Genomic DNA, 15,968 nt, shown 5'->3' on the forward strand with positions numbered 1-15,968 from the left:
CCACAAGCTCCTGAGAGTGTGATTAGTGAAAACGTTGATTCAGCATTCCCTTTTTTTTTTTTTTTTTTTTTTGCTACCCTGTTCTTTTTCATTCTACATTATTTATCCCTTAGTTGCTTCTTTATACTTTTAACAACGGAAGCCATGCATAAGCTGTTTGATGACATGGCTTTGGAGATTTTCCCTCTATGGCATCACAAAGGGCAGTAAGCCCCTCCCACAGATGTGTCACACTCCCATACCTAGTCATTGTTTCTGCGCTCTTGAGTCCAAATTCTTATTGTAAGCATGGCGCAAGAAAGCCAAAGACTTCGCCCATTTCAGAGAGGGGCGTGGTCAAATATGGCCCATTTGCATTTAAAGCTACAAACACAGAAAGCATCAAATACAGGATCAGAGTGTCTCTTTGGCAAAACACTTCTGAGATGTATCTAAAGTTGTTTAAAAGGGAGGATAATATGTGACCTTTAAAAAAAAAAAGAATATAGATTGAAAACAGATTGGAAAAATCTTTAACTTGAGTGAATTTACAAGTGCTACAACTTCAGCAAATGTTTGCATTTACAGAAAATGGTTCCCCAAACTATAAATCTTTCAGGGTTTTTTTTACATGGATCGCAGTCTTTTGAGTGTACTGCACAGAAATACTATATGTGATGCCATCGTTATATTGCATAGGTTAAAAATAACTGTAATCCTTCAAACCTTTCAATCTGCTCCAATGTCAAAATGAGACCAGGAGTTTCCGAAGCAAACAACATGTGATTTTGCGAGCCTTGTTGTCGTATTTCTTGCTCTGAACTGACATAAAGAACACATGACTGTGATCAGCAGGCTGTTGCTTCTGATATCACAAAGCAGAGTACAAACCTTGGCTTTACTGCAGAAAATTAGGAGGCTGATTACATCTCGAATCTCGCTATTTGAAACTGAAGCCAAAAAGAAAAACAGAAAAACAAAAAGGAGATACTTGTGTCAAGACATTGATACATTTGGTGAGTAGTTCAGGGCTGTGTAAACCTATTTTATCAGTCTCTTGACTGCATGTATCTTTGCTCTGTGACTTGTGAAAATGAGGTAAAGTGAGATGCTGAACTTTGAAGGAGCTAAAATATTTAATTGACATTATTCAGTTCTCTCGACAGTTGAGCTTTTTCTGTTCTAGAATAACAAGCTGTCCTCTTGTTGTGTGATGCTTGTTTGGAGAAGTGAGCAAACTTTATGACTGACCAGCAGTCTTACAGAAGTCTTTTATGTCTATTAGCTCAAGAATTAAGGCTGATCATATTTCATAATAGTTTGACATGACTTTCTTATATGCTCTGCTCCTGAAATATTTACCACACAAGTGGTTCTCAACTGGTGGGTCGGGACCTAAAAGTGGGTCACAGAGCCAGTTTCAATAGGTCACAAATACAGTATGTGTATGGAAAACAAATGCTCAGTGGGTAAGCTGCTGCTCTGAGCTTGAAAGATTGGTGATTCAATTCTGACTGGGGCAAAAACATCCTTCTAATAGACTATTCCATGCTCAACATATTTAACATCTGACCTATGTTTCAGAGACTGTATTCGCCCACTGGTTTGATCAAACTGTCATTTCAAGGATCATCATTAACCATTGCATCAACATGTCAAATTAATCTTGCGACAAACTTGAAGGAGAGTTTTCAGGATGTTCTTCAGACAATCATTCTAACAACTTTCAAGTTACATTTCTACATTAAAAAGTAGTGTTGAGCAATGGATTTATATGTTTTCCTCTCAAAGTAAATGTTGTTTATGTTGCTGGTAGTGTTTAAAACATGAGGTAGCACAAGGGGGCAGCGTTGTTGCAGCAGTTTAAGGAACGCAGTACCAACAAAGACCTGGTGAGGGCGCTGCTGTAACACTATCTGTGCTGTGTGTCTTACAGTAAGTACACTACAATAAACTGCAAGGAGAAGGATTGCTGGGAGGAGACTTTTGCTCCCAGTTTGATTAATTGTTACTATATGTGCCAAATAAATTGTTTGCATTTAGTGTAAAATAATGGGTAGGTATTTGAGTCCACTACTTCACATCATGAAGTCATGTATCCTTTCATGTCTCAGTATCTTTGTCGTAGTCGTGGGGCCAGTATACTGTATTTAAGTTGTTTTTAACCTGCACTGGTTGAGTCCTTTGTTTAGAACTGGAATCCATATTTACAGATAATAACTTTTTGAGGCAAAAACAACAAACACACAGCTTTGGACCTTGGACCTTGAAACAGTAAAGTCCAAATCAATCACTGGATTCATGGGTGACTCGAAGTAGACTCTTGGTTCCCTATTTTTGAAATGTCAGACCTAATATTTGAGCTAATTACAACATGCAAAGTTACTTGTAACACCAGAAATAAGGAAAAAACAGTAACAGCATAGAAACTGAAAATATTTGATAACTCAGAGGAACATTTTGTGACATTCTTAGACATTTTTTTCAGGAATTTATATCGAAACTTTCAAGACTTTTCACATACTTTCATGGAAATCTTTTTTAGGATTGTCATTGATATGGAAAACAGCAACACAGCAAGATGTTTCTAAAAGGTTTTCATCGTTTGAGTTTCATCACAGGCCTCGTAAATCTCCACATCACTCCGACGTTCAGAAAACATGTGGATGGACAACCTAACAAATGTGACCAGCTGTTCTCCTCGCTGTGAGAGAGAGAAGAGGAAATGAATGTGGGTTTTTTCATCTCTTTACTCACTTGGCAAAAACATGAATCACCTCCGTCATCATGCTCAACCCACATATGATGCTCTTTATGTCTGTGCCTAAAATGAGGTGTGATATGAGTCCCAGCCTGAGGATAAGATCCTTCATTAGTCAGACCACAAAAAAAACAAGTTTAGTCCATCTTACATACAAAAATACTGAAATTAAAAGTATAACATGAAATTAAGCAACATTAAGAAGCCCCTTATTACATTTAAGAAGCACTCAAGTGGAAGAATTAAGCTCGAAGCCCCTCTGAAAAAGTAAACAGCTGAAAAATGAAGTCATTATTCAAGTGGCAAAAACTGCACTTCATGAAATGACCACCAGGGGTGTCTTAAAAGTGAATAAATCCCCATGCATACTCAACTTTACATCAGAAATAAACAGCTGATCATAATTTGCAGGTATGGTCTGTGTGCGTAATACGTAGTTTGTATATTATGCTGTAGCCAATCAGCATAGGGGGCTCAAAATAATTTTACTTTGCTCCCCAGCAGATGGTTGATAGGATGGATGGCATCCATAACAGTGGATGATACACCAACAATTTTGAGGAAATCCAAGCCCAGGCTCAGAGGCCTGGCCCTCTCATTATCTACTCCAGTGCAGAGGATTCCTCCTGGGCTTGGAGTTGTTGATAAAGCCGCTTCGTGTTTGCAATTTTGGGAAGCTGGCTGCGGTACAAATCCTAATGGCAGCAGCTCGTCTTTTCTGCACATAAACATTTGATCCTTATTAGCAATCGTAATGCGAGAGGCCTATTTATACACATCAGAGACAGGGAGCCGCAGTGGAAAAAGATTCATCCAGCAGCCCAGACCAGGGAACGTAAAACGAAAGAGAGGGTGGCAAAACAAAGGAGGTATAGCGATGATTTGAGAGAAAAAAGGAGGAATAAATAGGAAAGGATTGAAGTAAGGAATCAAGGAGCGAACACAAAGAGATGAACAGAGGGAGTATTTGGGACGGTTATGATATTACAGAAACAAGAACCAGATTGTGCTGGGTAACAGCCATGACTCTGCTCCCTCTAACGATGGATTGCTCATCTGCTGCTAATCTAACACTGCTGGGGCCTCTGGATTGATACGTTCATACAGACTCCAACAAGACGCTGGGGAGGCTGAATCACAGAGCGGAAAGGGCTCCCTGTGTTTCTCAAGACAAGTAGTTATGCAGGCTATGTTTTGGGGTTTCATACAATGAAATATATAGGTCCAGTGCAGGGCTATTGATAATGATGTTAAGACTGTTCGACAGCAGGAAAAGTTTGGCTAATGTCCTATTTTAGTCGTGTTCGATAAAATATTTAAGATATGATGGCAAGACAAGAACAGGACTTTATTAATCCAGAGGGTCGCTCTTGTGTCAGGTTGCACAAGGAAACACTTTGACAGCTTACAGAGAAATAAACGTTTAATCAGCGGGCAACACCTCCAGTTGACATTCCTGCTCCAGTTGCACACTCCCTCAAAACTTTGGCCATCGTTGGCATTTTGCTGTGTGATCAAATTTCACATTTTTGATTGTTTCCAGTTTAAGGCACACCTGCGTAATAATGATGACGTCTGTTTAGCATCTTAATATGCCACACCTGTCAGGTGGATGGGTTGTTTCGGCAGCAGAGCAGCGCTCACAAACACAGATTCAAAACACATTTTTCTGAATGTGAGATGTGAGAGGGACAGGCCTTACATCTAAAGAGAAAAAGTCTTAGAAGTTTGATTTCAACTCGTGAAAAATTGAAGTACTAACATGGGCGAGTCGTCAAGGTTGAGGGTTTAATCCCCAGGTGCTGGAGCCACGTGTGTCCCTGCTGCTTCGTTGGTGGGGTATGAATGGTGGGGAATTAGCTACTTCTGATGGTCTCAATATATACAGTAGCAACCTCTGCTGTCAGTGTGAATGGGTAGTGTGACGTGCAGTGTAAGAAGCTCTTTGAGCAGTCAGAAGAGTAGACTATACAAGCTGAAGACCATTTACAAAAAGTGTTTGTGTTTATATTTCATTAAGTGTCATTTCACGTTGAAATGTGTTTTTTTCTCTTCTCTCTCATCAATCATCTTGTGACCCCTAAAATGTATATTGTGACCCTTCAAAGAGATTCTGTTTTTAACATTTGAAAGCCTAACTTAAAGTGTACTAAAACATCACTACTCTCGCTCCACAGAGTTTTATCCAAACAAATCATTTAAAGCTAGCGCTGCGTTATCGTCATCAGTGCGTTCATTCATATTCATTCACATGTGTATTAACTTTTAGTTTCAGTTAGTTTTCATCTGCGTGTAGAGTGTAAAGGTTTCCAGGAGTGGAAACTCTGAGTGGAGTATACAGTGTGGAGATTGTAAAGATCTTTTTTTTTTTAACAATAAACTTTGTTACTTTAAGTGGTCAACATTAAACACATTAATCATGGAGGATATACAGATGTTCCAGATAGCATGATAGCTGAGGCAAGTGTGTGTTCACTGGTTTGTAATAAAACTGGCAGGCCGGGTTTAATGACTTCCATGCTCCACACATCTGATACAGTTTATCGTCTTACCGTTGTGCTCCAGGAAATCAAGTCGTTTTCCTATTCTTTAATTGTGTTGTGTTTTTTCTTCCTTTTTAAAAAATAAATAAAATAACAGTAGTAAAGATGGTGTCGTAAAATGAGAAGGAGCAGACCTGCTGTGGGGAACTCTTAAAAGGCCAATGGATTGTCTTTCATAAGCGATAATGTGCCAGCTTAAGTAAACACGTATTCACTAGAAAAACATCAGAGACCAAAAAAAAACCCCTTGCCTTATAAAGTCTTTAATTCTGAAAATAAAGCTGAATAAGTGACGTCTGTGTTTTCCATTTGATTTAAAAGAAGGGTGACTTTTTAAACCAGCAGATGTCACCCTTGAGTATGAAACCAAAACAAACTGCTGTTTGGAGACACCTTTGCCATGCTGAAGCCTCCGCTCTCCTCCAGCGACACACCTCCAAACCCCTCTCGACTCAAGTTTGCATGAAAATTATCCTTCGCTCAAGCTTCAATTGCCTGAAGCCGATGTTGTTGTGTTAGCTGGCTGTGTAAAATGAGTCCTTCTTTAAACCATTCTTTCTTTCTATACCATACAGAATCAGTCGGTCTATTAACTGATCTGAAATTTAAAAAAAAAAGATTACCAATGTGGTGGTAAAACCTCTGTCCATACAAGCTTGCTTGTTAGCTGGTTGTAGAACAACATAGACTTTTCTTTAAGATGACTTAAAGAATCGTGGCCGCCCAGCTCAGCATGTGCATGAGCAATAACAGCTGTTGCTCTAAATGTATTTTCCAGCTTTTAATAGGTTTATGGGTCTGATTTTACAGCTTCCTAACTCAAGGAATCTTGCTGAGACAGCAAGTCTTCATTTGTAAATGACTCCAGCTTCTCTGTACCCCTGCTCAGCACACTAAAAAACGACTGACTTGTAAGTCTCTGTAAAAGTGCTGACAGCCTTCATGATGCTGTTTCTGTTTTATTGCCAGCAAATCCTCAATTCTAAACATTTGAATTGAATTGAATTTCCCTCAGGATCAATAAAGTATCTATCTATCTATCTATCTATCTATCTATCTATCTATCTATCATTTTTAAGTAATATCTTAAATCAAGTAGCCTATATACCGTGAGACCATCAGCAGGCAAACATAACCTCTGTGAACTTTATAGATTCTGCAGGTTGCACACAAACATCCGGATGAATCACCATGACAACCAAATCATTGGTATTTCCTGTGTCGAAGCCTGGGTGAAAAAGAGCTATATACACTCTGAAAATGTAAGCTATTATTATCACGGGAGGAATCTGACACACTCCACCAAACCATGTCAAAACAGTGAAACGCTTCCCTCCATTTGAACAATGCATGCTCATGTATTTCACTTTACAGCAAGTAAAAAGTGCTTTACTCCCAAACATCCTCTGTATGTTTTCAGTTGCCTTGTGTCGCTGGCCTTGGCTGAGCAGATTCCTGTGACAGTGAAGGTCTTTGTTGCAGAGGAGAAAAGGGGTGACAGCCAGACCGACAGGCCCACGAGCTGTCTGTTGGGTTTTGTTTGTGTCTGTTGCCATAGCAACTCCAAAGGCTGCAATGGCAGAGGCACTGGCTGAGGCGGACGGCCGCTACGTGATTCAAACACAATGAGGGTGGCCTTGCAGAAAAAAAAAGATTTGGCATAGGGAGCCGAAAAGGAACCAAAGAGGAAGCATCTGGTGGATCTGCAGAGACTCAGCTGTTCTATGAGCCAGTACCCACAATGCAAGAGCACAGGCAAGGTTGATGATTATGTTTTGATCACTGCTAATCACTGCCAACAAAAATGTACTTCTGACACTTTAAAATATTCCGAGCAGGATCAAGTCAATTAAATCTTACTGAAGACCGAAGGTTTATTCCTGACCCTGGAAACAGTTGGGAAAACAAACTCACCACAGAATCAATTTACTTGCTGATCTGGAGCTTACAATCCCAGAGACTCATTTTCCTCAGCTGATGGACTATGACCAGTTGTCATATAATTCATGTACCAACAAAAATCAATTTTCTCCTCAAGGTTTCCAAGGTTAACATTCAGTCATGTTATTTTCAGTTGCCAGTCCTACATTGCTATCAATATGGGATTTTAGGTACGGTTCTCATTTGTATTATTTTAAGGGATTGTGACCATTTTTCATACTGTTGTGACAAAAAATAGTGTTATCCTAGTTAGCAGAACCTGACCAATACAGAAATTACTTTAAGAGTTTAGCTTATTGCTCTTTTTAGTTCTACTGTTGAACACATTTGACATGATGTGTAAGAGTTGTGTGCTTCCATGCCTTCAACATTTTAAAACCAAGAGAGATCCATGACAAAAAAAACAAAAAAACGACTCTGATGTAAAAAAAAAAAAAAAAAACTAAAGCGAAAATATTCCACAAATTTAAAAAGTTTTTATTATGATTTTCCACCACAAAAATACAAAGAGACTAGATGTCAACCTTTTCATCATTGTATCATGGTAATAACCAATCCAGCTATACAAAACAGAAATCATCGAGACTGAATTAAAAGTCATGCAGACAAAATGTTGCTTCTGAATGGGTGCATACGTTGTTTGTTGGTTTTTACTGGGACTCGTGTGAGACTGTTGGCGTCCTCCATCTAGCTCCCAGGCTACAATTTACTGCACCTACAAATGAGACATCAAGTACACAAAGTACAATGGATCTATTTGCTTGGAGTCCACGTCTGTCTTTATCTAAACAAATATTATGCCAATGAATGAGACAAACAAATATCTGCAAATAATTTCATAAAGGATCTACCTTTTTTACTAATATTTGTGACTCTCTGCTCCACCACGTCCAAATCCTTAGTGCAAAAAAAAAAAGAGGGAGAATTACATCAGTGAGGTTATTTTAACTTCATTAATCATGTTTCAAATAAACCAGTTCGACGATGGCCTGGTCTACACATAGAAGACTTCAAGTCTCAGGAGCGATCCTCGCCTCTTTCACTTGAGATAACGGAAATGTACATATGATGTAAAAACTGCTTCACTGTGTGTGAGTTCATAGCAACATTTACAGCCTCGACAAAGTCAGATAAAAAAAAAAAAAAAAAAACCTCTCACACAGGGCGTCGTTCCTGGCGGAGAGCCTCAAAAGAGAGGACAATCATTCACATCAATACATGTTACAATGTAACTTCAAGTTAAAGTTCAGACACGCTGATAGAATTGTCCAAATGTTAGCGTGAGCCAAAAAAGATGGAGGAGAACAATGCTCACCTGTTGGTCCAAACAATGCATTGTAGCACGGGTTGTTACAGTAGGGTTTGCCATCATGCTGCAAGAAGCAAAGACTTATCAGAACTTTTTTATTTAAAGTGCACTAAAAAGAACAATAAAAGTAAAAATGCTGTATCCTTTTAAAATGTTTTTTGATGGCTCATCATAAACACAGAGTCTTACAGGTAACATAGATTCATCCAGGAAAGTTTTGAGGTTGTTGGAAACCGCCCTTTGATCTCAGGTGCCTATTTATCAATTAATGGACATATGATTTTGGGCAACTAGCTAACTCTTCCACCCACAAGACTGCACTTGACTATTAGCTTAGCAGAGTAATATACCGCATGTACAAATTCAGGAGGCTCCTGACCAGAATTATAAATTGCATTGCATTTAGCTTGTGGGTTGTATAAATGAGCAAGAGCAATATCATAGTAAGAGGTGATGTAAAAGCCTGCGCTGTTTTCGATGAAACCCTGAGACCTATATATAATACATGCATTTCAGGTGTCTCACCTCTGCATGTGAGCCTGCTGACAGTGTCTTGTTGCACTTCTCACACTTCAGACAAGGCCTGTGCCAGTCCTTTCCCAGTGATGTCACCCTCTCGGCTGCAAACCAAACCAAAAGACAGCAAATTAATCATAACCACAGAAAAGAATCGCAAAGAGAGCTACTGTGATCTGCAGAGGGGATGTAAGAGTTAACAAAGTCACACACTGATCTCGCCTGTGGTTCATTTGATGAGTCTCACCAAAGTATGAGCTCAAAGTGCTGTGATCTGTTTTAGATGACCAACTTCATGTTTTAGCAGATAACTCTGACAACATTGTTTGGGTGTGGCGCTTGAGGGTGTAAAAGGACTGATTGTTCCTTGGGAATCACTCCTCCTCGTGCCTCATAAACTCTGATAAAGATTGTCTTTATCCGCAGGGCTGATCTGCACAAACGCCCATCCGTGGAACTGTAAAAGTAGAGAGGTGACTGACTCCCTTTAATGGAGTAGATGGACACCAGTTCAGATTACTTTTGAGCCTGATAACGAGTGACAATCTGGCCAAGCGTCTACATGCAGTTGAAAAAAACAAGGGTACTCGGTCAGTGAAAGCATGAGGTCACAGAGCAAGAACAGGAAATGCTGAAAAAAAAATAGAGACACGTTAAGAACCAAAGCTGTTTCTTTCTAACCTAAGATGGAAATAAGCAGCATGAAACTTCATTTACATAAACAAATGTATTTACATAAACAAATATATTTACATAAACATCAGGAAGGAGAGCAGATTTGTAAAAATTACAACTTCATCTATACTCATGCCAAACCCCTGGTCTCCAAATGTTCCCACAATATTAGGATATGATGTCCTTTCTTTCCTAAAATAGCCTGATTTGCGAAGAGATTATGCAACAGCCAATGGAAACAAGGGAAAGTGCTCCAGGGCGAGGTCAGCCACTCAGGCCACCGGCATGAAAACATTTCAGCGAAAATGTGGTGTGGCTTGGAGCAAGTCTAACCCGTAATAATTACAGTAGTTAACTTAGGAAAACAAACTACTAACAGACTTAGTAATCAGGAGTCCTGTAGTTTAAGCTCAAAATCTGTTCTGATTTAGTTGCATTGACGCCCATGAATGTTGTTTTGCTCTTTCTTGTGTGTATGTTTAAAGAAGCATGCTTTTATGTTAGGAGAATTTATTTAACCTGATGATATAACAAGAACTAAGGCAGGACAGACAAGGAGAAAAATCTTAAAGAGCAGGCCCCCACATGTGCCATGTCTTATCTGATTGGTCGGCCGATCTGCTGTCTCGTAATTGGTCAGTCATTCGGCTTTTTTCCTGGATATGTCCCGCTCCTTTTACCGTATTGGGAATGCTACCGTTAGTCCATTGAGTCTTGTGATGTCACAACACAAATGAGGGGGGCGAGGGACCTAGCGTTTCACGCGGCTATTGCTACTGCTAACAGGAGGGCATGGGAGAAGCTGCGCTCCGCAGACTTTGAATTTTTGCTAATAGATGTGCCTAACCATGCACAAGGCACCTGGAAAACACATTAAAAAGAGCATATAAAACCAGAAAAGCATTATATTGGACCTTTAAAAAAGGCTAATTTTTATTAGTTACTTAAATTAAAATGAAAGAACTCACACTACTTTTATGTTTGTTTGTCTGTAGCCTAATTTCAATTCTTCGTCAAAAGAGCACCAATGTCAGCTTATTTCTTGGATAGCAACATGGTCATTTGTTTCTTGTGGAGATTGATATTTAGGTTAGCAACAATTTCAGGTCCTCTTGAAGCTACAGCAATTCACAACGAGTCGTCTTAAAGCTAACACTTCTTAGCTTAGCTCAGAGACTATACAGAGGTAACAGCTGGCCTGGTTTTGCATGTAAAAACATAACATGTCATATCTAATTTTTTGTAAGGACTAAACAAACATTTGACATGCTAGGTTTATAAGCAGGAAAAAAAATGGTATGCATTTAATGCTTATCTAAAGTCATTTGTTCTGCATAGGGACTGCAGAGTAAATACAATATTTTGCATTGACCCCCGGGGATAAATAAAGTTTTTTGAATTTAATTGAAAGGCAGTAAATCAACATGTTTTTTTTTTTGTATTATGGCTTTTGTGTTTTTGGAACTGGACAAAGTTCCCCATCATCAATAAGTGAGAAAACAGTCGTCTGATTGTTTCCATCTGAAAGCTTAGAGATATTAAGACAGAAACACAAGTGGAGGCTTGGTGAGTGAAATGTGGAGGCATAGCTTACTGCAGAGCAAAATTTATGAGGGAAGTTTGTTGGGTAAATAAATATAGACAGACGTTTCCTTCTGATATAATTTTAAAAGAAGAACATTTTTTCTCTCATCTTTCGCAGGAAGGGAAAATATTGGTCTGCTTGTTCTGGCCGAAACAAATGAGGCTACTTATTTTGGCCAAGTGGGGGGAAATGTATCCATGAAAAAAAAGGATGGTAAGCATGGCTCTCCAGTCTCACAGTCAATTCATCTGACTGACAGTCCAAAGGGTTGGCTTTGTATTCTGGTTTGGCCTCAGTCTCAGTGCTCCTCTCTGGGGAAGATTTACTCCATTGCAATACTGAGACGCAGGCAATGTGGTAAATGGATTAAGAAAAGAGCAAAATGGAGTTGTCCCTCTTGCTCCCTGGACACAGTAATTGCTTTGATGGTACCCTCATGAGACAGAGATACAAGATTGGGAGGATGGAGTCATGTATCTTGATACAGACAAAAAAAAAGCTTCAACTGCTTCATGCAGACTTTATCTCCTCCATCCAAAAAGACAACTCAATTCCTGCAGAGTGCAAAAACTTTAAACTCCAAAGTGACTCAATATCAAGGAGGTTTAAATAGTATAAAAATAAAATTTGAGGTTCTTTCAAATACTACAATACAAAAAAAAAGGATTTTCTGTCAATTCCTCAGCTTACTGAATTTTATAGAGCATTTGTTTCCTTACCATTCAGTCCATTGATATATTTTCCAATGAAAGAAAATACTCTATTGGACATTTTGATTTCACATGTATACATAGACATATGTACCATATTTCTTTATCAAATTAACAATTCCATATTACAGAGAAGTTTCTGCATTTTTACCAGTTCTGCTTCATACAAGGTTGCAGCTTCTTAATAAGTAAGAGATCAGCTTTCACTAATTTAAAACTCTCTATAAATAAGACATTATTTATCATTTAGGCCTACTTAACGTTTTATTAAAATAATACCACGCATTTACAACGCTTGCATGCAGTCATGTGCTTGTCAGCATGTCACTCAGCTTCCTGTTTCCTCATTTTGCAGAAAAGTCGCTCCTTTCATGAAGCAGGAAATGCTCTCGTGCAGAAATACGTTGAAGTAGTGAGAAGATATTTGAGACTTACCGAAGTAAACTTCCTTCTGGCACTTTGGGCACTTGGGCATGTTGAAGCAGATGTGTGTGTCTAGCGGAGAGAAAACACGGTGAGGATGGAGGTATCCTGTGGATGAAGTGTGACTGCAGCTGCACTGACTCGCCCACCTGTTAACTCAGATGAACTCTGTTCACTGACTGACCACGCCTCAATCTGAAGTGCAGATGTGCGCTCTGCCTGTATTTATAAGGACGAGAAAACAGCTCAACTTTCTATCTTTTCTTTTTTTTCTCTTTTTTTTTTTTTGAACTGTGGGAGAGGCTTCTGTCCTGACTGTGCGATTAAATGTGCAGGCTGTTTATTTTCAAGCAATATCATTCTTCCTCATCTGTTGAACGAAGCTAAACAAAAATGATTTGAAGAGCTATATATATATATATATATATATATATATATATATATATATAGCTTAACAATTAAAATAGTTAAATAAATAATTAAATTAGTTTGTGTTTAGATATGTTACTGTGACTGCAAGCGTTTCATCCTCTAGTTTACTACCTTCACAGCTCTTGCACAATACAATTACACAGTAAACACTAAATTATTAATATACTGTGCAGAAGCTTTTTTTGTTTATCTGTTTTTTATTTGTTTGTTTTTACATCTGGCCATTTTATGTCTCACCGTCTCCAAGTTCAACAAAGTGGACAATTTTATGCATCTATTCATGATCATAAGGTCACCTAGGGGGTCATCAGCCTATGGTGTCCTTCTCAGAGTTTTACCCCATGCCATGAAGATGATAGACCTACGCGGCTTTGCAAGATCAATGGCACATGTCCAAATGTTAGCGATTCAATTTTAGATTTAAAAATGTCTACAATGTTCAACATGTAGGCCTCAATGCTCAAGGTATAAGTGACTTTAATCAACTTTGAAACTGTAGCCAGTGGAAGTAAGTATAGCTGCCAAGTTTTGGTCCTTAATTATTTACTGTTCGTATTTACAAGTAAGCGGCCCTCCCTGCTGATTTGTTATAATCTATGATAAGTGACTCCACCAATCAATTAACTACTGAATTATAAGATAACCACCCTGATAAATAATCCAACTCCAGGTCAATTAAAAAGTAAGTTTAGACAACACGCACACAATCCTTTTGCGTGCTGTGGAAGTCCTCCCTTTATGTGTGTAACTCTATACGTTTATTTTTAGGACTACGTTACAAAAGAGGTGATAGCTCAGTGACACCTAATCAGGTGTTAGTGTAGCGTTCAAGGCTCTCCATCTTAGTGCATAGAAGTTCCTCACAGGAGCTTTAAGTTGCCGAGATAGAGAAGTGGCACGTGACACATGCGCTGCTACACCAATCATATGCATGCCAGGAAAAAAACAGGTTAATGCTGTTTTGAAGCCAACAGATTATCCATTAAAACAAACACATATACTTGAGGTGGAGGATGCATACACACGTTCCACCATGGCCACTGATAAACGCTGATGTTGCTGTGTTAATTGTCACACCATGTGTCACGTATAGCTTTTTGACCCACTTATTCCAAATAAGTGAACAAATTGTTAAAGTTGTTGACAACAGAAGTATGTTTGAGATTGTTAACGTTGAGATTTAATGGTTGCAGAATCACAATTCAGCCACTCAAAGCGATAAGATAAACTCCAAACTTTATCATAAAAATATCTTTTGGATAAATCAAATCAACACATGAAAAAATAAATAAATATGATTAATCCAGCAGACTACTTGTCACATTGACAGCAGTCTGTTGTTGTCTTTTTTTGTTGATTGCATCACTGTGACAATAAAGATGTCAGAAATCTCTTTGGGTTGGACTCTGTTTTGACTTTGAGCTCATTTAAAGTGTAATCTTTACAACACAAGCAGACCACACCTAACACCTCCATGCTGGGGACTTTGACCTGATCATTAGTTGAAAAGGTGCTGAATCAGATACTCTGTGTGTACATGTTTGTTATTTTATTACATTCACTATTTTATATGCTGTAGGCTTATGTTAATGCTGTTTTCTGTCACAGTTGGGTGACTTTCCAAAAGAAACCTCTTCAATGTTATCAACATGGCAACCAAACAAAAAGCTGAACTTGTCTGTTCAACACTGAACTTTGACTGAAGCAGAAAATAAACTATTTCTCCACTTTGAAAACTTTCTCAACCTCTTTTTTTCAGACAGGAAACATGTAAATGTTTTAATTGAGGGCTTTGTTCCCTATTCAAAGAAACAAATAAGATGCTTGAACAAACAAAACACTCAAAGAAAACCACTCTTACGTCTTTTTTAAAATCCTTTTCCTAGCAGCATTACGCTTTGATAGTAACGTGAATCACTTGTTTTTTTGGGGCCAGCACTTTATGGAAACATTTAACGACCAAGACTAAATTAATAATGTTCAACTATTTTAAGCTCCAACTCTTTTCAGTTTTAGTTTATGGTGACAGATTTACCTGCAGGTTTTTTTGCTGACTGAGAAGAATCTTCAAACATCTTTGGTTGCGAGTGGTGTTGCCTTGTAATTTTCTCTGTGGAATGGTTTCCATTAAATCAGCGATTGCCAGGCAGCTCTGCACATTAATCGGAGAGATAATCTCTCTTGGCCACCCAGGTACTCGAGGGTCACGCCTCAGCAGACCCTGCTCTATCATACTGGCTCTGGTCTGGCCTGTGAGGCTGGCCGCTGACGTTTCTCTGTTACTGCCTTGTCATTATGCAGCATATACCTGCTATCAACCCACCTCTCTGAAAAGATTAACATGAGGCTTTCATGTTCAACATCACTGAACAAATACAGTGAGCACATTGACGGCTCCCACACCAGGACTTTACTGTGCACTGTGTACAAAAGAGACTGACAGGAACAGGCTAATGCTTCTTTTTTAGACATGCAAGAAGACAACTAAACAATTTATTCAACATTTTGCACTTATATAAAAGGATGGAGGAGAAGGATCAGATACCATTAAGTACTTTAGGTCTGTATACAATTCTTGATTTTTTTTAAAAATAAGCTCTGGGGTTGTTTTAATGTCCAAGGGGAATTCATTTTTTATTTTTGAAGCCATTTTTTGGGCCCCTTTGCCTCAACTGGATAGGACAGCTGAAGAGAGATGGGGAACCCCCAGGAGGGGAGAGTAAGCTATATTGTATAGTATAGTAACCTTTGCTTAATTGTGCATTGACATTTTTGAAAGCATTTCATTGAAATAATAGGTGGACATGATAGCAAAAAAAAGCTTACTGAATGAGCTCCAAAATATTGGAACTGAAAGAAATATGTAATTTTTTCCTCAAAGACGATATTCAGTCCTTTTTGTGTCTTTCATGTATATTACTCAAACACACTCTTGCACACTGTGCTGTGACCTTTGACGAGTTGATTTGTGCAATCCACAAACAGTGACTGCTTGGCTTAAATTTCTCAAACACAAAGAAGCTTTTGTGCAAGGAGCTCCTGTGAGCGACTGTCAGATACATAAATTCAGTAGCATGACATCATAGCCCGCTAC

General features: G+C 38.6%; 1 protein-coding gene across 1 annotated transcript; it reads right to left on the minus strand.

Annotated features, from left to right (window-relative positions):
• Positions 1 to 7,680: 7,680 nt before the first annotated feature.
• On the minus strand, positions 7,681 to 12,645 carry crip1 (cysteine-rich protein 1). The gene is made up of 5 exons (XM_079369566.1): positions 12,455 to 12,645; positions 9,059 to 9,153; positions 8,540 to 8,597; positions 8,076 to 8,121; positions 7,681 to 7,939 (listed from the first exon to the last, which is right to left on the minus strand). The coding sequence occupies exons 1-4, from the start codon at positions 12,492 to 12,494 to the stop codon at positions 8,084 to 8,086; spliced, it is 231 nt and encodes a 76-aa protein (XP_079225692.1). The 5' UTR covers positions 12,495 to 12,645; the 3' UTR covers positions 7,681 to 7,939; positions 8,076 to 8,083.
• Between the last annotated feature and the right edge of the window lie 3,323 nt (positions 12,646 to 15,968).

This window comes from Symphodus melops, assembly GCF_947650265.1.
Source record: "Symphodus melops genome assembly, chromosome: 19".
In the NCBI taxonomy this organism is placed as follows: domain Eukaryota; kingdom Metazoa; phylum Chordata; class Actinopteri; order Labriformes; family Labridae; genus Symphodus; species Symphodus melops.

Excerpts from the sequence above, each read along its gene's own strand:
- crip1 (XM_079369566.1), bottom strand. The coding sequence starts at position 12,494 with ATGCCCAAGTGCCCAAAGTGCCAGAAGGAAGTTTACTTCG. Across the intron at positions 9,154-12,454 it reads CCAGAAGGAAGTTTACTTCG|CCGAGAGGGTGACATCACTG; the intron begins GTAAGTCTCAAA and ends TTTGGTTTGCAG. Across the intron at positions 8,122-8,539 it reads TGCATTGTTTGGACCAACAG|GATTTGGACGTGGTGGAGCA; the intron begins GTGAGCATTGTT and ends TTTTGCACTAAG.